Genomic DNA, 16,319 nt, shown 5'->3' on the forward strand with positions numbered 1-16,319 from the left:
ATGTCTTCCTCTTCTCTGGAAGGTTCAAGCTGGGGAGGCGGTCTCCACTCTTCCTCCTCTGTTCAGTCCCTGATACCTCCTCTTCTCCTGTACTCTTGTTTTCCTTGTGTGGGCAGGGACTATGTTTTTATTTTGGTTTATTTACCTTAGTTGCCATTAGTTCAAGTAATCAATCACGAGGATAGGTGTGTGACATCAGCATTGCACAATTTGCACGTACATACACATTTTTTTAAGTTAAGAGGAGGTTTGGAACATGGCAATCTGGGAAGAGGGTCCCTGCCCTCTTCTGCAAACAGCATCCAGTCCCAATATGCTCATTAATGGAGAGGTTGATGATGGTCCTCGTCATCCAGTCCAGGAATGGATGAATGGCTCTATTCAGATGCTATTTGCTTAGTTGCATAAGCCCCTTTCAAGAGTCCCACTCAGCTAAAAGAGGAAAAGCCAAGAGCAGTTATACTCCTGGTGGGAATCAATACGTCCACATAACAAGAGAGTCTTCGCCCATCCTTGATTCTAGAATGTGCGGCTACATTCCACACATAGCCCAGCCTCCTTTTTGAGTGCTGTAGTTCTGGTCATCAAAGAGGTAAAGCAACAAGCAGCCAAATTATGTAGCACTATGACACTGTAAATACCTGAATGAGCCCTACATCTAAGAATCAGTGTAAAAAAAAGATGAACAGATGAACCAGAAGTCAACGGGTGGTCTTCTTAGGCTTCACACACGCCTCATTTGCATTACTACTACTACTACTACTACTATATCATTTACTATAGAAGTACTATACAATTTTAAGCAACTGTGATTTCCCCCCAAAATCCTGGAACTGTAGCTTTTTAAGGATGCTGGGAGACCCTTCTTTCCCTCACAGAACTACAATTTGCAGCGTTCCCAGGGTTGACTGTTAAACCACTCAGTGTTTAACGTTTAAAATTCCAAAAATGTTCTAAGAAAGCTAAACCGTTACAGTGCTACCTCTGGTTAAGAACTTAATTTGTTCTGGAGGTCCGTTCTTAACCTGAAACTGTTCTTAACCTAAAGCACCACTTTAGCTAATGGGGCCTCCCACTGCCGCCACACGATTTCTGTTCTCATCCTGAAGCAAAGTTCTTAACCCGAGGTACTATTTCTGGCTTAGCGGAGTCTGTAACCTGAAGCGTATGTAACCTGAAGTGTCTGTAACCCGAGGTACCACTGTATTAATTATGGAGTTTACTGGTGATACTTACACCCCACATGAGATGGGGGAGCCCAAGTCTGGCATATCCACAAGACTACAGATCAGTCCTACAGGGGAGAACAGTAAGAATATAAGGGAGACAAGAGGGCTTGGGATCAAGAATAATCTCCCATGTAGACTGAAGGACAGATTTACCACATAAAATTGCATGGAAAAGTCAATTTTCTGACTATACCTGTGGATAAAGGGTGGTAAATAAATTCAACAACAACAACAAACATAATAATATTTCCCAGTAATTTTTTTAAAAGTCCTGAGAGGAAGGAGAGACAGAGAAATGTTCTGTAAAAATAAAGAAGACACTATGCCCACTCCAGACTAACCAGCTGGTGTGGAAGCACCAGAATAGAAGAAGTGAAGGGTTCCAAGGACTGGAATGGTTGCAGGAATGGACTGTAATTCGGAACTGAAGAATATGTGCCAACTAATTCAGGGCTGTATCTTCATGCTATGCCACTGATCAGGGCCTCCACTGTAGCAGAGTTACATGGGAATTCTCAAACACAAAGTACCTGTAACTCTAGTTCCTCACCACATCTCAGAACTGAGGGGCTACATGCCCAACAGTAAGCCAAGCTTGAGCGTGAGTGAAACTGTAGATGTGTCAGTAACATGATGCTTTCAGCTGGGCAGGATCTCCGCAGATCTTCTCCACTGGTGCCACACAAGCCCCTCCTTCTACAGCAGAACTATAAAAGAGAACCGTATTCAGGGGTCTTTACACAGCACAACCATGTGGCACCTGCTTCTCGTCACTCTGCTCTGTGGAGGTCCGGCTGGTAAGCACTGGGGAAGGGGCAGGAGAAGGATGGGGCATCTTTTCTCCCATGATCATTAGGAACTTCAAATAGAATGTTGGAAGATTCAGGACAGATAAAATAAGTAACTTATTCACGCACCACACTGGTACTCACACAGGAGGCAGGGATCACCACTAACTTAGTGGCTTTAAAGGAGGATTAGACAAATTCATGGGGGATATCAATGGCTACTAGACATGCTTGGTGTGCTCTACCTCCATTGGTTTGCATAGTGTTCTTTAATTTTTTATCATTTATTCATGTCAATTTATTAATGTCACTTAATTTTAAAAGGTCCATGGGGTCACGAAGAGTCGGAAATGACTAAACAACTAAACAACAACAACAACAATTTTTTAAAAAAATCCCAAGTGAATTACTTCCAATAGTATAAAATATGCAAAAATTAGCATTAAAACAGTATATATAATAAATTTATCAAAATATAGGTAAAAAAAAAACCAGTTAAAAATAAAAGGACCCAAAATAAGCAGACAGCAAGAGTAGATGATAACAATATTTAATTTAGGAAGGTTTAATTTAGATAACTGAGCTAGATGAGCTGATGTTCTGAGTCAAGGTAAGGTAGCTTCCTATATTCCTGATACCAGACAACAGAGGCAAGTCACCCACAGGGCAGGTTTAGCCTTCCCCTGGTGGGGGCTGAGCCTGGTTCCTGACAAAACCCAATAGCTCCAGCCATAAAGAATCCAGCTTACTCCTCACTGAATTACCTCCCTCTCTAGAAAGACAGCATGTTGTAATAGTTAGAGTGTTGGGCTAGGACTGGAGAAAGACACAGATCCTCACAGAGCCAGTTAAGCCATGAGCCGGTCACACTTGCTCAGGCTAACCTATCACACAAAATTGTTGAGTGGGGGAGATGCAGGCACTGCTACCCTGAGCTCCTTGGAGGAAAGGAGGGGTTAAAATGGAAGAAAAAAGAGTGCAACAGAAGGCAAGGTAAGAGCAACTGGTAGGGTTGAGTCCACACCCTCTGAAGCCTGGTAAGGTCCTGTTGCCTTCTCCTGCGCTAGGAGTCCCAAAGAATCTCTGACCACAGCTGGCTTCTAAACCAGGCAGCCTCTTTTGTTTCCACTCCAAATATTGGACAAACCTGAGTAAACAACCTAAGTGGTAAAATTTCTCAACCATGCCCTGATGCCCCTCCTCATCGTGCGGCTGAGGAAAATTAGTCCAGGAGAGCCTGAGCTGCAAACACTGGAAAGACTGAGATTGTTTCCCTCCCTGGCTTTTCAAGTGCGTCAACTGAGATTTCATTGTGCTGCTTCCTGTGGTCTATGACTCAGAGACTTGACTTGAAGATGAGCATTGTCGTGTGTACCCTATTCCTTGAGCACAAAGAGACTTTGGGAGTTCCAGTGCTTATCCAGGGTTCAGATTCCTTGGAATGGTCAACAGAAACTGTGGTTTCTTTAGGATATATGGTTTTATTTTCATGTATACAGTCTGTGGACAAACGCCGGCTCCTTCGGCCTGAAACTAGATGAGCACTACACCCCATAGTCACCTTTAACTGGACTTAACTGTCCAGGGGTCTTTTACCTTTACCTGAGCATTGGATGGAAGGGTTTACAGCATTAACACCTCAGCAGATTTGCTTCCCCATCAGGTTTCCAGGGGAGCCCCAAGCCCAGCACAGAGCAAGACATGTTTCCATCTTTCCAGTTTCCCGAATCAGCCCAGCTCTCACATACACAGCCCTCTCATGGCCTATTATTCTACATCCTAAGATGATGTATCATCCAGACAGGTGAGGTGGGGAAAGGGCTCCTCGTTTGTCTCTAAGGCAATAGCGCTCACCCTTTAAGGTGCAGATGACAGGTGTATTCTAACCTCACATATGCAGGATCACAGGTTTGGAAAGGATCACGTGTGTCATCCAGATTCCAGACTGATCTCCACACCACTTCCCACCAAACCTATAAAACAATATTATCCTGCCCACATGATGATGCTGCTCACAAGGGCATGTTCTTCTCTGCCCTTTTCCAGTGCTGGCTGGCAAGATTTCCATTGAGGATGGATGTGCCAAAGGTCCTACATATTGGTGCAAGAACCTCGTGACGGCCATCCAGTGTGGTGCCTGGGAACACTGCATGCAGGCTGGATGGAACAGTGCCACCCAAGTGAGTTGCTGCTGTTCTCTCTCTCTCTATCCCTCCTCTGACTTGACTTTGGTGCAGGAAGTTAAAACTTGGGGGTGAGGTTAGTTGGGGACAGCTGCACTGTCTCTGTCTTTGGCATATTGGGTAGCTGTGTCAAGAAGCCCAATGGTTGCCTGCCCACTTTCTGCCGGTGACCCAGGGTTTTGTGACAGCTGCATTTTCAGGTTGCCCTCATTTCCTTAATTTTTCCTCCAGGAAGACACTTGTGCAGACTGCAAAGAGATTGTTACCATCCTTGTTCGCATGGCCAAGGAGTCAACCTTTAAGGTAACCCAGGTAGCTGGAATGTGTGGAATTAGTGCTGCTGCTGCCCACAAGGTTGTTCTCTCTCTTTTTTTGCAGCAGCATTTAGTCTGTACCTTTTGTTGACATTTAACCCACATTTCCCTTCATACCATGGAGAATCCTGTAAATAAAAATAAACCATTATGCATCTGCAGTCTAAAACATGTGGGTTTCAGGCTGAAACCCTACATACTCATTTATTTACCTGGGAGTAAGTGTCACTAAATTCAGTGGTTCTTACTTATGAGTGAACATGTGTCGGGTGGTGCTGTTATAGAGGACAGACCAGCGAGAAGAGGGCCATTACACTCAGGTTTTGCTTGTGACGTCTGGTTGGCTACTACGCAAACGGGCTGTTAGACTAGAAAGGGCTCCCTTGGGGGTCTTCTGATGTTCTTAGCTAAGCTGATTGTATGAATAGTCCCAGGAGAGGCAGGCATTGTGAGAGACAGCTGGACAGAGATCTCAGTCTTTCCCAAATAGCTCCCAGACACCAGAACTTAGAAACATCCAATGAAGCTGAGTGTTGGATGAAATAAAGTTCTTCACACAACACACAGTTAAATTATGGAACTTGCTGCCACAGGAGGCAGTGATGGCCACCAACTTGAATGGCTTTAAAAGAAGCGAACAGAATAATAGCTGTCAAGGTTTCCCTTTTTTAAAGGGAAATTCCCTTATTTCAAATAGGATTCCTCGTAAGAAAAGGGAAAAGTTGACAGCTATGAACAGAATGCTGGACTAGGTGGACCATTGGCCTGATCCATCAGGCTTTTCCTATGTGTGGGGTAACCAGCCTCATATCACAAACATGCATGTCTATTTAATATAGGAAGAGGTTAATACCATAGTGTAAGCTATACTGCCAGGCTTAGCTATGTCCACGTCCCACCACCTTGGGAGGAACTTTGTTCTTCACTCTACTTGATTGCTTCCGCTCATCTGCATGAGCCACTCTTGAATTCCTATAGGAAGTTTCACCACTTGGCAAAGTTTTACTCCCTGTATAACTATTTCTGAAGCACATGACTCTCACCTATGGAGAATTTGTAAGTAAACCATTTTTTAAACTTACGAAACATGTGGTCTTTTTCCTATGCTGGGGAAACAAGGAAAAGAAACATTTTAAGGGGACATTTTGGAACTCATGTGGAGGGGCACATTGTAAAGGTATTACAGCCTGTATTTCCACACTTTACTTTGCTGCATGTTTAAAGTATCTGCTGGGGTTCTCTCCCCAAAAAGTACTTCCCCTAAACTTGGATCTTGGCACCCAGAAATTGTCCTATGTTCTCCCCTCTACTCTCTTAACATTGCTGTTCCCACACAGAAGGCCATCCAGAACTACTTGAAACACGAATGTGCGGCTTTTTCACTTCAGACCTTAATCCCAAGATGCCAGGAGCTTGTGGATACCTACTATTCTCTATTCATCACCGCCTTAGAAGGACAGATTGTAAGTGGCCCTTTCCCCACACACATCAATGGCAAATAATTTCTCCACAACAAACAGCACAGTGGCTGTTGTGTGGAGGGAGGGCAAGGGAGGGAAAGCAGAGGCTGCTCTGTCATGAGGTAGTTGGTTTTCGATGCCCTGAAAGGGCAGCCAAGCAGCTGACAGGCTCATCTGGTCCATTCCACTGGGAAGTTCTTGCACATTTCAATGGGGCTTGTGCAGGAAAACTTCCCCAGGGCCTGTGCTGCAAGGACCACCTCTTCATACCCTCCAGCATTCCTCAGATTAAAATAGGAAAAGAAGCACACACACCAATAAATGTATTTAAAAATAAATAATAAATATATTTTAGAAAGAGGCAAGATTAGATGTGGATGCTGGAATCATTTAAAAAAACAACAACCCTCAAGGCTTCTTTTCACACTGCTTATCTCCCCCTTTCTTCCTGCCCAGGGCAGCCCTGTCTTCTGCCTGCACCTCAGAGCTGGTGCGTCATGGGGGGGGGTCCCCTCACAGGTGGCAGCCTCTCTTCCTCACCTGCAGTCCAGCAGCTGCTACAAGCTGCCCAAGGGCGGAATCTGGCAGCGGTAGCCATGGAGAGACAACAGGATGCTCCTTCGCGGCAGCCAGCGGGAGAAATAGGGACATTCCAGGTTCAAATCAGAAGCTGGGGTGGCTTTCATAATTCTGGGACTGTCCCTGGAAAATCAGGCCACTTGGTGGGCATGCCTCTGCCTTGCCTGTCAGAGTAGGGCAACTGGAGATGGAGTATTCCTTTCTCATGCCTTATCCCTTCTGCCCTTAAGCAACCTGATGCTGTATGTGCAAAGTTTGGCCTCTGCCAGTCTGACCCACTGGAGAGCAAGGACATCTTTGGTCTGCTGGTTCAAAAGATGGCAGAACAGATCCAGCTCCTGCAAGGCAAAGCTTTTATTATGCCCAACAACAAGACCCAGGTAAGGAGAGCCTCTTCTGATGACATGAACTCCAGTCCAGTGAAAGAAAATTGTATGAACCCCTAAGCCAGCCTTCCACAACTTGGTAACCTCCATATGTTTGACAGTACAACCCACAAACATCTGGAGGGCATTGGGTCAGAGAAGGCTGATCTAAGCAGTTGTCTAGGAAAGCATCTTGCATCCTACTTCATTCTACTTTCCCATCAGAATAAAATTATAATGGTTTCAAAAGAGAGCCAGTGTGTTCTAGTGGCTAGAGAGTGTCAGACTAGGACCTGGAAAATCAGGGCAAAAATCCCTATTCAGCCATGACATTCACTGAGGTTGGGCCAGTGACTGCCTAACTTACTCCATGGGGTTGTCATGAGGAGCACTTTGGGCTTCTTGGAAGAAAAGGTGCTTCATAAATGAAATAAAAAAATAAATAAAATAAATAAAATAAATAAATAAATAAAAATGTATTTGTTTAAACATTTATATCCTGCCTTTTAGAAAAACCTTTTTACAGTTTGGTGCACAAGAGCATATATAGAGCCACTTTGAAACCATTATAAGGCAACAAATACGGTACCACTGCACTGCAGTGGGCAATGCAGGAGGGAAGATAGAAAGGAAGAGGAATGAGGTAAGGGTAGGGGAGACTGGGCAGAGAAAGAGTCCAGTGGGTGGGTCAGTAGGAGAATCAATAAACCTAGGTAAAGGGACCCCTGATCATTCGGTCCAGCATGACTAAGCCGCTTCTGGCGAACCAGAGCAGCGCATGGAAACGTCGTTCACCTTCCTGCCGGAGCGGTACCTATTTATCTACTTGCACTTTGACGTGCTTTCGAACTGCTAGGTTGGCAGAGCAGGGACCGAGCAATGGGAGCTCACCCTGTTGCGGGGATTCGAACCACTGACCTTCTGATCGGCAAGCTCATGGCTTTTATGGTACATAAATGGCAAAGCTGGGGGGTGGGGAGTGCACCCCTCAGGTGGGTGCAATGAAGCAGCCAAAGCTAGAACATTTATGCTCCAGTAATAACAGGGCGTTAATCTTCCCAAAATGAGATCTGCTGTTTCACCTTTGATTAATTTCTGTGGCTACAAGACTTCCTATTTCCTATTCCTATTTCTTTTCCCAGGATAATCCCAAGGAGGAGCTGCTCTTCCCTTGGCCCTGGCGTTATGTTTTGCCTCAGTGTTGGCTGTGCAAGAACCTTGTGGGCCGGATTGAATCCAGCCTCCCCAAGGTATCGTTTCTTTGTGCCTTAATTCAGCCTCCTCCAACACGATGCCCATCAGCCCCAGACAGAAGAGTCCTATCATACTGGGTCTGATGGATATTTTGGTCTGAAACATCTGAAGAAGGCTGCTTTACACATCCAAACTCTGGTCCAGAATGCAACATCATGAGACTCTAAATTGTTCTTTTATTTATTTATTTTTTAAATGTTTCTGGACCTCAGCATTAAGCTTGTGAAAGTGTCTGCAACCAAAGCTCAGGAAGCTAAAAGTTTAACTGATAGAAAAGATGGAATAGAAGCTCCAGGGATGAGTGAACTGGGCAGGTCTTTGTCTTTTCAACTTTCAGCCTCTTTTGTGGCATCTTAGCCAAAACTGAGCTGGCAAAATGTGGGGAAAGTGAAAAGGAAGGAGTCCTCTCACATAATAGCCAAAATATGTGGTGAAGGCCACCGATTCCTTTAAAAGTGACATAGGAAAGTCCATGCAGTAGTTGGCTTTTAATATATCAGTAACTAGCTGCTGGCTTCCCAAAGGCACCACTGTGGGGAATTTCAACTAGATGGACCTTTGATCCAGCCGGACTAATAAATTCTATGCACATCCTGTAAACAGGCCCTCCCAGGCCACTTTCTGGCTTTTGAAGCCTTTATCCAGAATGAACAAAGACATGAAAAAATGATGACATGAAAATAAAATAGGACAGTGTGAGTTATTATTTGAATGCTTTTTTATTTCCACATTTTTAAAAAGCATTTCTATCTAATTATTGAGGGGAAATCCTGCTTTCATGCAATGTCACAGTCAGTGCTTTTTTTCTGGAACAAAGGTGCCAGTACTGTTACAGTGAGTGCCACGCTTGTAACATGGTGGGGAGAGGTGCCAGTGCTGTGTGCCCTTTTACTACTCCCAGGAAACAAAGCACTGCTCACAGCTGATATTAAGTATATGGAAAATCTATGTCAGAAAAAACCCCACATCTCTGATTTGCTTACTTAAATTTGCAGTTCTTAGCTGAGAGAACATGTCACAATTTGATATGATGAACAGCTGTGAAACTTACTGAATGCCGGAAATTGGGGGCCCCCTTTGAGCTTGAGGCCACTGGCCCCCCACAACCCTAACTGGCCCTATGAATAAAACCCTGTGATGATTCTTGGCATCTTCCTCGGTTCCACCTTCATGTGTCCTAAACTGCAAGGCAGGCGGCAGCTTTCAAGTTGATAATGATGTCTCCGAGTCTGGATTCAGATGCAGGGCAGGCCACTAACTTCACCCCAAGTCCTTTGTCTTCTTTCTTAGGAAGCTATTGGCAAATCCATGGCCCAGCTGTGCCGCTTTGCACCAGGAGCCGCTGCTGGGATGTGCCAGTGCTTGATGGAGAAATACACTGTGACCATTGTGGATGCAGTTATGGGCAAGTTGGGGCCAAACCTGATCTGCGGGATGATGCTCATGTGTGCCACAGAAGAAAACTGTGGCCCAGGTACAGACAACTTAAAACCTTGGTGGGCTAGGTGGTGTTTTGGGATCAAACGCTAGTGTTTTGTGGTAATCTATGATGTTTGTCAGGGACACAGGTGGCGCTGTGGGTTAAAGCCTCAGCGCCTAGGACTTGCTGATCGAAAGGTCGGCGGTTCGAATCCCTGCGGCGGGGTGCGCTCCCGCTGCTCGGTCCCAGCGCCTGCCAACCTAGCAGTTCGAAAGCACCTCCGGGTGCAAGTAGATAAATAGGGACCGCTTACCAGCGGGAAGGTAAACGGCGTTTCCGTGTGCGGCTCTGGCTCGCCAGAGCAGCGATGTCACGCTGGCCACGTGACCCGGAAGTGTCTCCGGACAGCGCTGGCCCCTGGCCTCTTAAGTGAGATGGGCGCACAACCCCAGAGTCTGTCAAGACTGGCCCGTACGGGCAGGGGTACCTTTACCTTTATGATGTTTGTCACTCTGAGAAATTTCGGGACAGTTTCCATCATTTTGGCTGGTTCTGTGTGCAGCACCTTGCCATCCAGAAGCAGCAGCAGCCTGGCCACATACTCACCTCTGCTCCTCCACAGACCACATCAGGCTAAGTCAGGGGGTCAGAAAATCAGGACCAGGGGCCAAATATGTGGCCCTCAAAACTCTCTCTAGGCCACACCTCTCACTGGCCCTGCTTCACACTAAGGCCTAGATTAAGCTAAACCAGCAGAAGCCAGAATTTAAGATTCTGCCTGGTCTTCACTGAACCTCCATCCTGATCGGTTTGTGTGATGTTTGCACATCTTCCCATTAACCATTGCATTATTCCACACTTTTCAATGCATTACCATGTCACTTACCCAATTGCAAAAAGTCTGTATTTTTCTGTCTCCCAAGTAGACTTGTACTAGGATGATAGTTTTTATTCACTTTAATACTGCCAAACTAGATTTTCCCCATATGCCCTTGAATCCCTCCCCCCAATAGTGACTGCCTGGAGACGCCTAGCAATGGAATGACAATTGGTATGTTTGGCCAACCCAGACAATTGGCCAACCCAGCTATTCTCTACAATGGGCAAACCAGCTTTGCATACGATTCTGGGAACAACAAAAAGTTTTTAGAAAGCAGAGGCTGGCTCTGTTCACACTCCTGTTTCCTGTACATTCTCTGCGTTCCCAGTGCTGGGTTTTTGATCTGTGTTCGCAGTATCTTACCCAAAATGCAGGAGTAACCTGTACTTTGCCAGTTTGATGCATTAGTTCTCAAATCAGCTGCACACTTGAGTCCTTAAAACATTCCTAATTTGTCTCTAGCCAAGGTGTGACCCCCTATGCAAACAGTAAAGACATCCTCTCCCTGTGTACATCTTCTGTGTACAGAAACAGAAGGAGGCCCTTTGATGTGGACAGCTGGAGGAGGGGGAGAGCTGTGAAACATGGGGGTGGGGCTTTGCTACCCTCTTAGGTGGTAATGTGGACACCCTTTGCCTCCCTGCCATTCATTTTCACTAACTGCTGCCTCCTACTGCAGATGGCAAAAATGAGCAAGCTCATTGCAGGTAGGCATGCACCAAAGTTGGGGTGCACTTGGCTGCAGGGCACTAATTCTCCCCAGAAGGTGCTGGAAGAGGAGGTTGTGGAGGGTGGGGGTCCGCCAGTTTGAACAAGCATTTGATTGGGTGGCATGCTTGTCAGTCCAGCTGTGCAAACAGCATCCTTTGACACTTTGCCTGTATTCTCCCACTGTTTGACAGATGCAGAGGCTTACCTAGGGGTTGGCTAGGTTGGCCCTTGCCAATGGTGCAGGCCCAGGGAGGCGGCTGAGAGTGGCTAGGAGCCCGCCCACCCACCCATGTGCACACTCCCTGGGCTGCTTCCCTGATGCTCTGAGCGGCCAACATCTGCTTGCCAAGGGGACAAGGGACGTGGGTGGGAGCACCAATACATCTCATTGCTAGGGGTGCAAGGTAGAGCATCATCTCCTCCCCCAGTGCAATTGCACTAATTGCACTGATTTAAGTCCTTAAGCTGTTCCTAATTTGCCTACAGCTAAGGCAAAGACATTCCCACCCCTGTCAATTCCCCTTGGTGTGTACAAAAACAGAAGTGAATCAGACACTAATGAAGCCAACAGCTTTGGGTTGAGTGTGGAACTTCATTGCCCTCCGAGGTGGTAATGTGATCACACCCTAGGACACAACTTGCTACAGCAAGTTGGCTGCTTAGACTGAGATCCAACTGAGGACAGTGGGTAGCTGGGAGAGTATAAAGCTTTTGTGTGGTGTGTGTGCGCACGCGCACAAAACACCGCACTGCTCTACAGCCCTGCCTCTTTGTGCTTTTCCCCCTTGCAGAGACCCCTCCACTGTCACTCTCTGGCCCAGCTGACAGCTGCCAAGCCTGCCTGGCTCTCAAGACCCAGGTGAAGGCAACCCTCAAGCCCAACAGCAGCAGGGCTGAAATGGAAGCAGCTCTGTTGACAGCCTGCAGCAACACCTTTCGGAGCTGGGAAGAGGTGGGTTACCCTAAAGGGCAGAAAGCCACAGCCTTCTTCAAAGGATTGTTAACAATATTGCAAAGGCCAGTTCCCATACAAACATGGCATGAGATGAACACTGCAAGGCCTTCCTTGTCCTCCTAGCTGGAGGAAGAGGCCCTGGACCCTCACCACACCCCTTTATGCCGCTGCTTTCCCCCCCGACTCTGATGCAGCAAGGAATGAGCGTGTGGCTTGCCCCGTTTCACAATCACAAACGGGGACCCAGGCAGTAGCTGCCTTTCTTAAGCTCATAGTCCTTAACTGCCTTCCAACAGTTATTAAACTCCCATCATCCCTAACCATTGGCTATGCTGGCTGGGGATGATGATGATGATGAGTCTTTTTATTTATTTATTATATTTTTATCCCAGCTTTTCTCCCAAGAGCTCTAGGTAGAATACATAGTTCTCCTCCCCACAGTTGCCTCACAACAACCAGGTGAGGTTGGTTAGGTTATGAGTGGCTCAAGGTTACCCAGCGAGCTTCATGGCTGAGTGGGGATTTGAACCCTGGTCTTCCAGATTCTAGTCCAACACTCTAACCATTACACCACACTAGGAATTGTAGTCTAATGATATCTGGAGAGCACCTCACTGGGTTTGTCAGAGGGGAGACAGAACTAAATGTGTCACTTCAGTTAGGCTTCAGTTTCAGCAGGATATGGGGAGGCTAAGAAATTGTGAGAGAGGTAAGTTTTGAGGGATTTGAAAGATGGTGGTCTTCCATAGATATGCTGGGAAGCAAGAGAGCAAGAGAGTAAGGACAAGATCACAGCTTCCCAAAATTCTACTTGGGGACGCTTCACAATTACATCAGCCTTCCTCAACCTGGTGCCCTCCAGATGGTTTGGACTACAACTCCTATCACTGTAAACATGTAGGAGACTGAATAATTACTGCCACTTATAAAACAGCCTTACCCAACCTGGTGACCTCTAGATTTTTTAAGACTCATCAATCGCAGCCAGAATGGCCAATTATCAGGAACAATGGGAGTTGCAGCCCAACATATGGGTACCACATTGACTAGCCCTGCCCATGAGAAAGACATGATAGGAGCAAGGAATGGGGGCAATCATAAGACTCTAAAGTCTCAGTGTTGTTGTTGTGGTTGTTATTATTATTAAACAGTGGAGAGAGGGATGATTCCTATTTTCTATTTGTACCCAACTTCACTTGTACCAGCCCATGGACAATAGATAGTGAAATAACCAGTCCCAATACTCCACTAACACCCTCTGTGCACAGGTGGCCAAACTAAAGGGGCCAGATGAGCAGTGGCTCAATATTTACTTCTTTTCCTCCTGTTTTGTAGTGCAAAAGCTTCATTGATCAGCATGAGCCAAAGTTGTTCCTACTGCTTGCCAAGCCTTGGAGTGCCCAGAGGACATGCCAGGTACGAGGCTATCATCCTTGATAGAACAACAACATTCAATTTCACATTGCTCACTGTTGGTGTAGCATTTTCAGACATTATAGTTGAGGAGCACAGCATAGAGGGTTTGGAAAGCATTTCCAAAGTGTAGCAAGCTGACACTCAGCTTTTGGACATGTGGATCAGTCCCCAACTGAACAGCAGACGCTCTCCTGAACATAATTAAACTTTCCGGAAGTTGGTTCTTAAGTTCCCCAAGTACAGCATACCTTGCTTACTCCTGTGTACTGTATTGACATTTGGTCATTGCCCTTCTGGCAGGTACTCTTAAGCGATGGCCAGCAGAACCAAATTCAGATATGGGAAGTTGTCAGATACTAAAACCTAAGATGACCTGTAAAGCAATCAATGCAAAAGAGGAAGATGAAAAGCCAAATGGGTGCTGCTAGAACATCAGGGCGATGGTCCTCTATAGCTCCTTGAAGCTATAGAGAAAGAAGAGGTGGGAGTGGGGAAAACCCCTTTTCAAGCCATTCTAACCATCTCAGAATCTCCCAGAGAGGCCCCCAATTGATACTATCCCTATATTGAAACAGGAAGTTTCTAGCAACAAAGGTGAACACATTATGTCAAGTAAAGGTGCCAAGCAGCATGGACTGCTCTGCCTCTTCTCTTCATAGAATTGTAGATTTGGAAGAGAGACCATCATCTGTTCTAACCCCTGCAAGTTTTTCCCTTGCTAACAGGAACTAGGAGCCTGCATGGCTGAGAAGCCTTTTCCAGGAACTACTGCCTGTGCCCAGGGCCCCACTTATTGGTGCTCCAGCCTGAGCACTGCTGAGGAATGCAAGGTGAGAATGGAGTGTTGGTTCTTTGGGTTTGTAATGTGCCAAAAGAAGAAATCTATCTCCAGATGCCAGGATTTTGCCCTAACCGTCTTTGACAACAGGAAGCTTTGAGACTGGTTCACTAAAGGCTCATCTGCTTGCCCTGCTGCTTTCCCCTGGGGAAACCCAATCTTTACCACTGAATCAGAGCAAACATCACCCAGTTTTTCCACAGATTGACATTTGTTCCAATTCAGCACTAAAGAGCAGGCTGGAGAAAGTGGTGGGGCAAGTGGAAAGCCACTTGGACCCATGCTTTCTAGGCAAGGGGACAAGTGCAAGTGTGGACAAGCCCTAAGAAACAAGGAAAAAACCCACCGGCAAAGGCATTTGTGGGTGAAGTCTTTGGGCATATTGTAAAAATAAAACAAGTCATCCTTCGCATCTGTGAGATAGATAGATGGATATAAAACTATTACTGTGTGCTTCCATGTTTTAGTGTTTTTCTGTTTATTAGTAGACATGTGAAACACCCCTCCTTGCACAGAAAAACAAAGCTAGCTGCAATGTTTCAAAAGTTTCCATCTGTCAATGGCTACCAAGATGGCTACTGTAGGACAACAGCTTGGAATCCCATGGAAGCCCCTCTCATTATATTGCATAGAATTGGCACAGGAGGTCCTGGTGAAAGGGTGTAATAAGATTGGGCTTTTGCAGCACTTGCAGTCTATAAATGCAACCATTTCCCACAAGTTAATTCCACTTTGAGCTGCTAAACCAGAGCTTTCACATGCTCCCAGCACAGAAACTGCAGAGACCCTGAAGTTCCTAGGTAGCTTCTGTACCTTCATCTACTACAGAATGTCTGCATTGCCTCTTTTGGGTTTGGATCTAATTTCTCTCTTCTCTCCCTTCTAGGCTGTGCAGCACTGCCAGGATCATGTGTGGCTGTAGCCAAAGAACAGGGAACCAGCAGCATTCAGCGAATAGGGGAGGGTTACACAGCCCTGCCCCACAAACCACTTGCTTGGATTCTTCCTGATGACTGATCATTGTGGCAGGGAATGAGGGAAACCATGAAGCTCTCATACTCTCAACTATTACAGTTATGCCTCTTCCCCCAATTTGTGTTTGATTTTATTTATAAAAATATTTATAGGCTCATAGCAGGGCAGCATAGAGCAAAATTTACAAGAGAAAGAAAATACTGTTAAAACCATTCCAAATGATCATGAAAAAGGCAGGTGGATCTGAAAAGCTTAAACTGATGAACAGACCTGTTGACATTTCTTCAAGAGACTCCAGGAGGCAAGGATACCCACCTAATTTCTGTTGGAAGACTCTTCCGCAGCATGGGTCTGATGACACTAAATGCCCAACTTCTAGTTGAGACCTGCTGGGCCTCTGTAACACAGGGGACAACAGCATTCCTCTGGATGACCTCAGTGATTGAGCTGGGATATAAGGGCTCAGGCAATCCTAAAGGTATCCTGGACTCAAGGTATTCAAGGATTTGTATATTAATGCAGGAACCTTGATACTTGACCCAGCAGATGAGCAGCCAGTGTAGATGTTTTAACAGAGGTGCTATATGCTGGCAGCTATTTGCCCCCATCGGTAGTCTAGCCATTGCATTCTACACCAGCTGGAGCCTAAGGGCAGCCCTGCATGCAGTGCATTGCAATAATCCAGTCCTGAGGTCACTAATGCATGGAATGCAGAGGCCAGGCCTACCCCAGGTTCAGAAATAGCCAAAGTTGGCAAAAGTTGCTCCTAGGCACAGTGGTCGCTTGGGCCTCTAACAACATGGATGTGATCCAGGAGTGCCACCCCAACCCATGGACCTACAACCCTCACCAGAACAGACACATGAACCTCCTACCCACAGAGCCTCCTTCTTCCCTGGATCCAAACTTAGTTTATTGGCCCTCACTCAGTCCACCACTGCATTCAGTGATG

The 16,319-nt window shown here is 46.1% G+C and overlaps 1 protein-coding gene across 1 annotated transcript; it reads left to right on the forward strand.

Annotated features, from left to right (window-relative positions):
• The first annotated feature begins 1,885 nt into the window (after positions 1-1,885).
• SFTPB (surfactant protein B) lies at positions 1,886-15,484 on the forward strand. Its single transcript, XM_081923230.1, has 11 exons — positions 1,886-2,026; positions 4,064-4,197; positions 4,432-4,503; positions 5,852-5,977; positions 6,784-6,933; positions 8,061-8,168; positions 9,463-9,646; positions 11,975-12,135; positions 13,474-13,554; positions 14,280-14,384; positions 15,279-15,484. Exons 1-11 carry the CDS (start codon positions 1,981-1,983, stop codon positions 15,312-15,314), a joined length of 1,203 nt encoding a protein of 400 aa, XP_081779356.1. The 5' UTR covers positions 1,886-1,980; the 3' UTR covers positions 15,315-15,484.
• Positions 15,485-16,319: the final 835 nt, after the last annotated feature.

Source organism: Podarcis melisellensis, assembly GCF_964234715.1.
Source record: "Podarcis melisellensis genome assembly, chromosome: 8".
In the NCBI taxonomy this organism is placed as follows: domain Eukaryota; kingdom Metazoa; phylum Chordata; class Lepidosauria; order Squamata; family Lacertidae; genus Podarcis; species Podarcis melisellensis.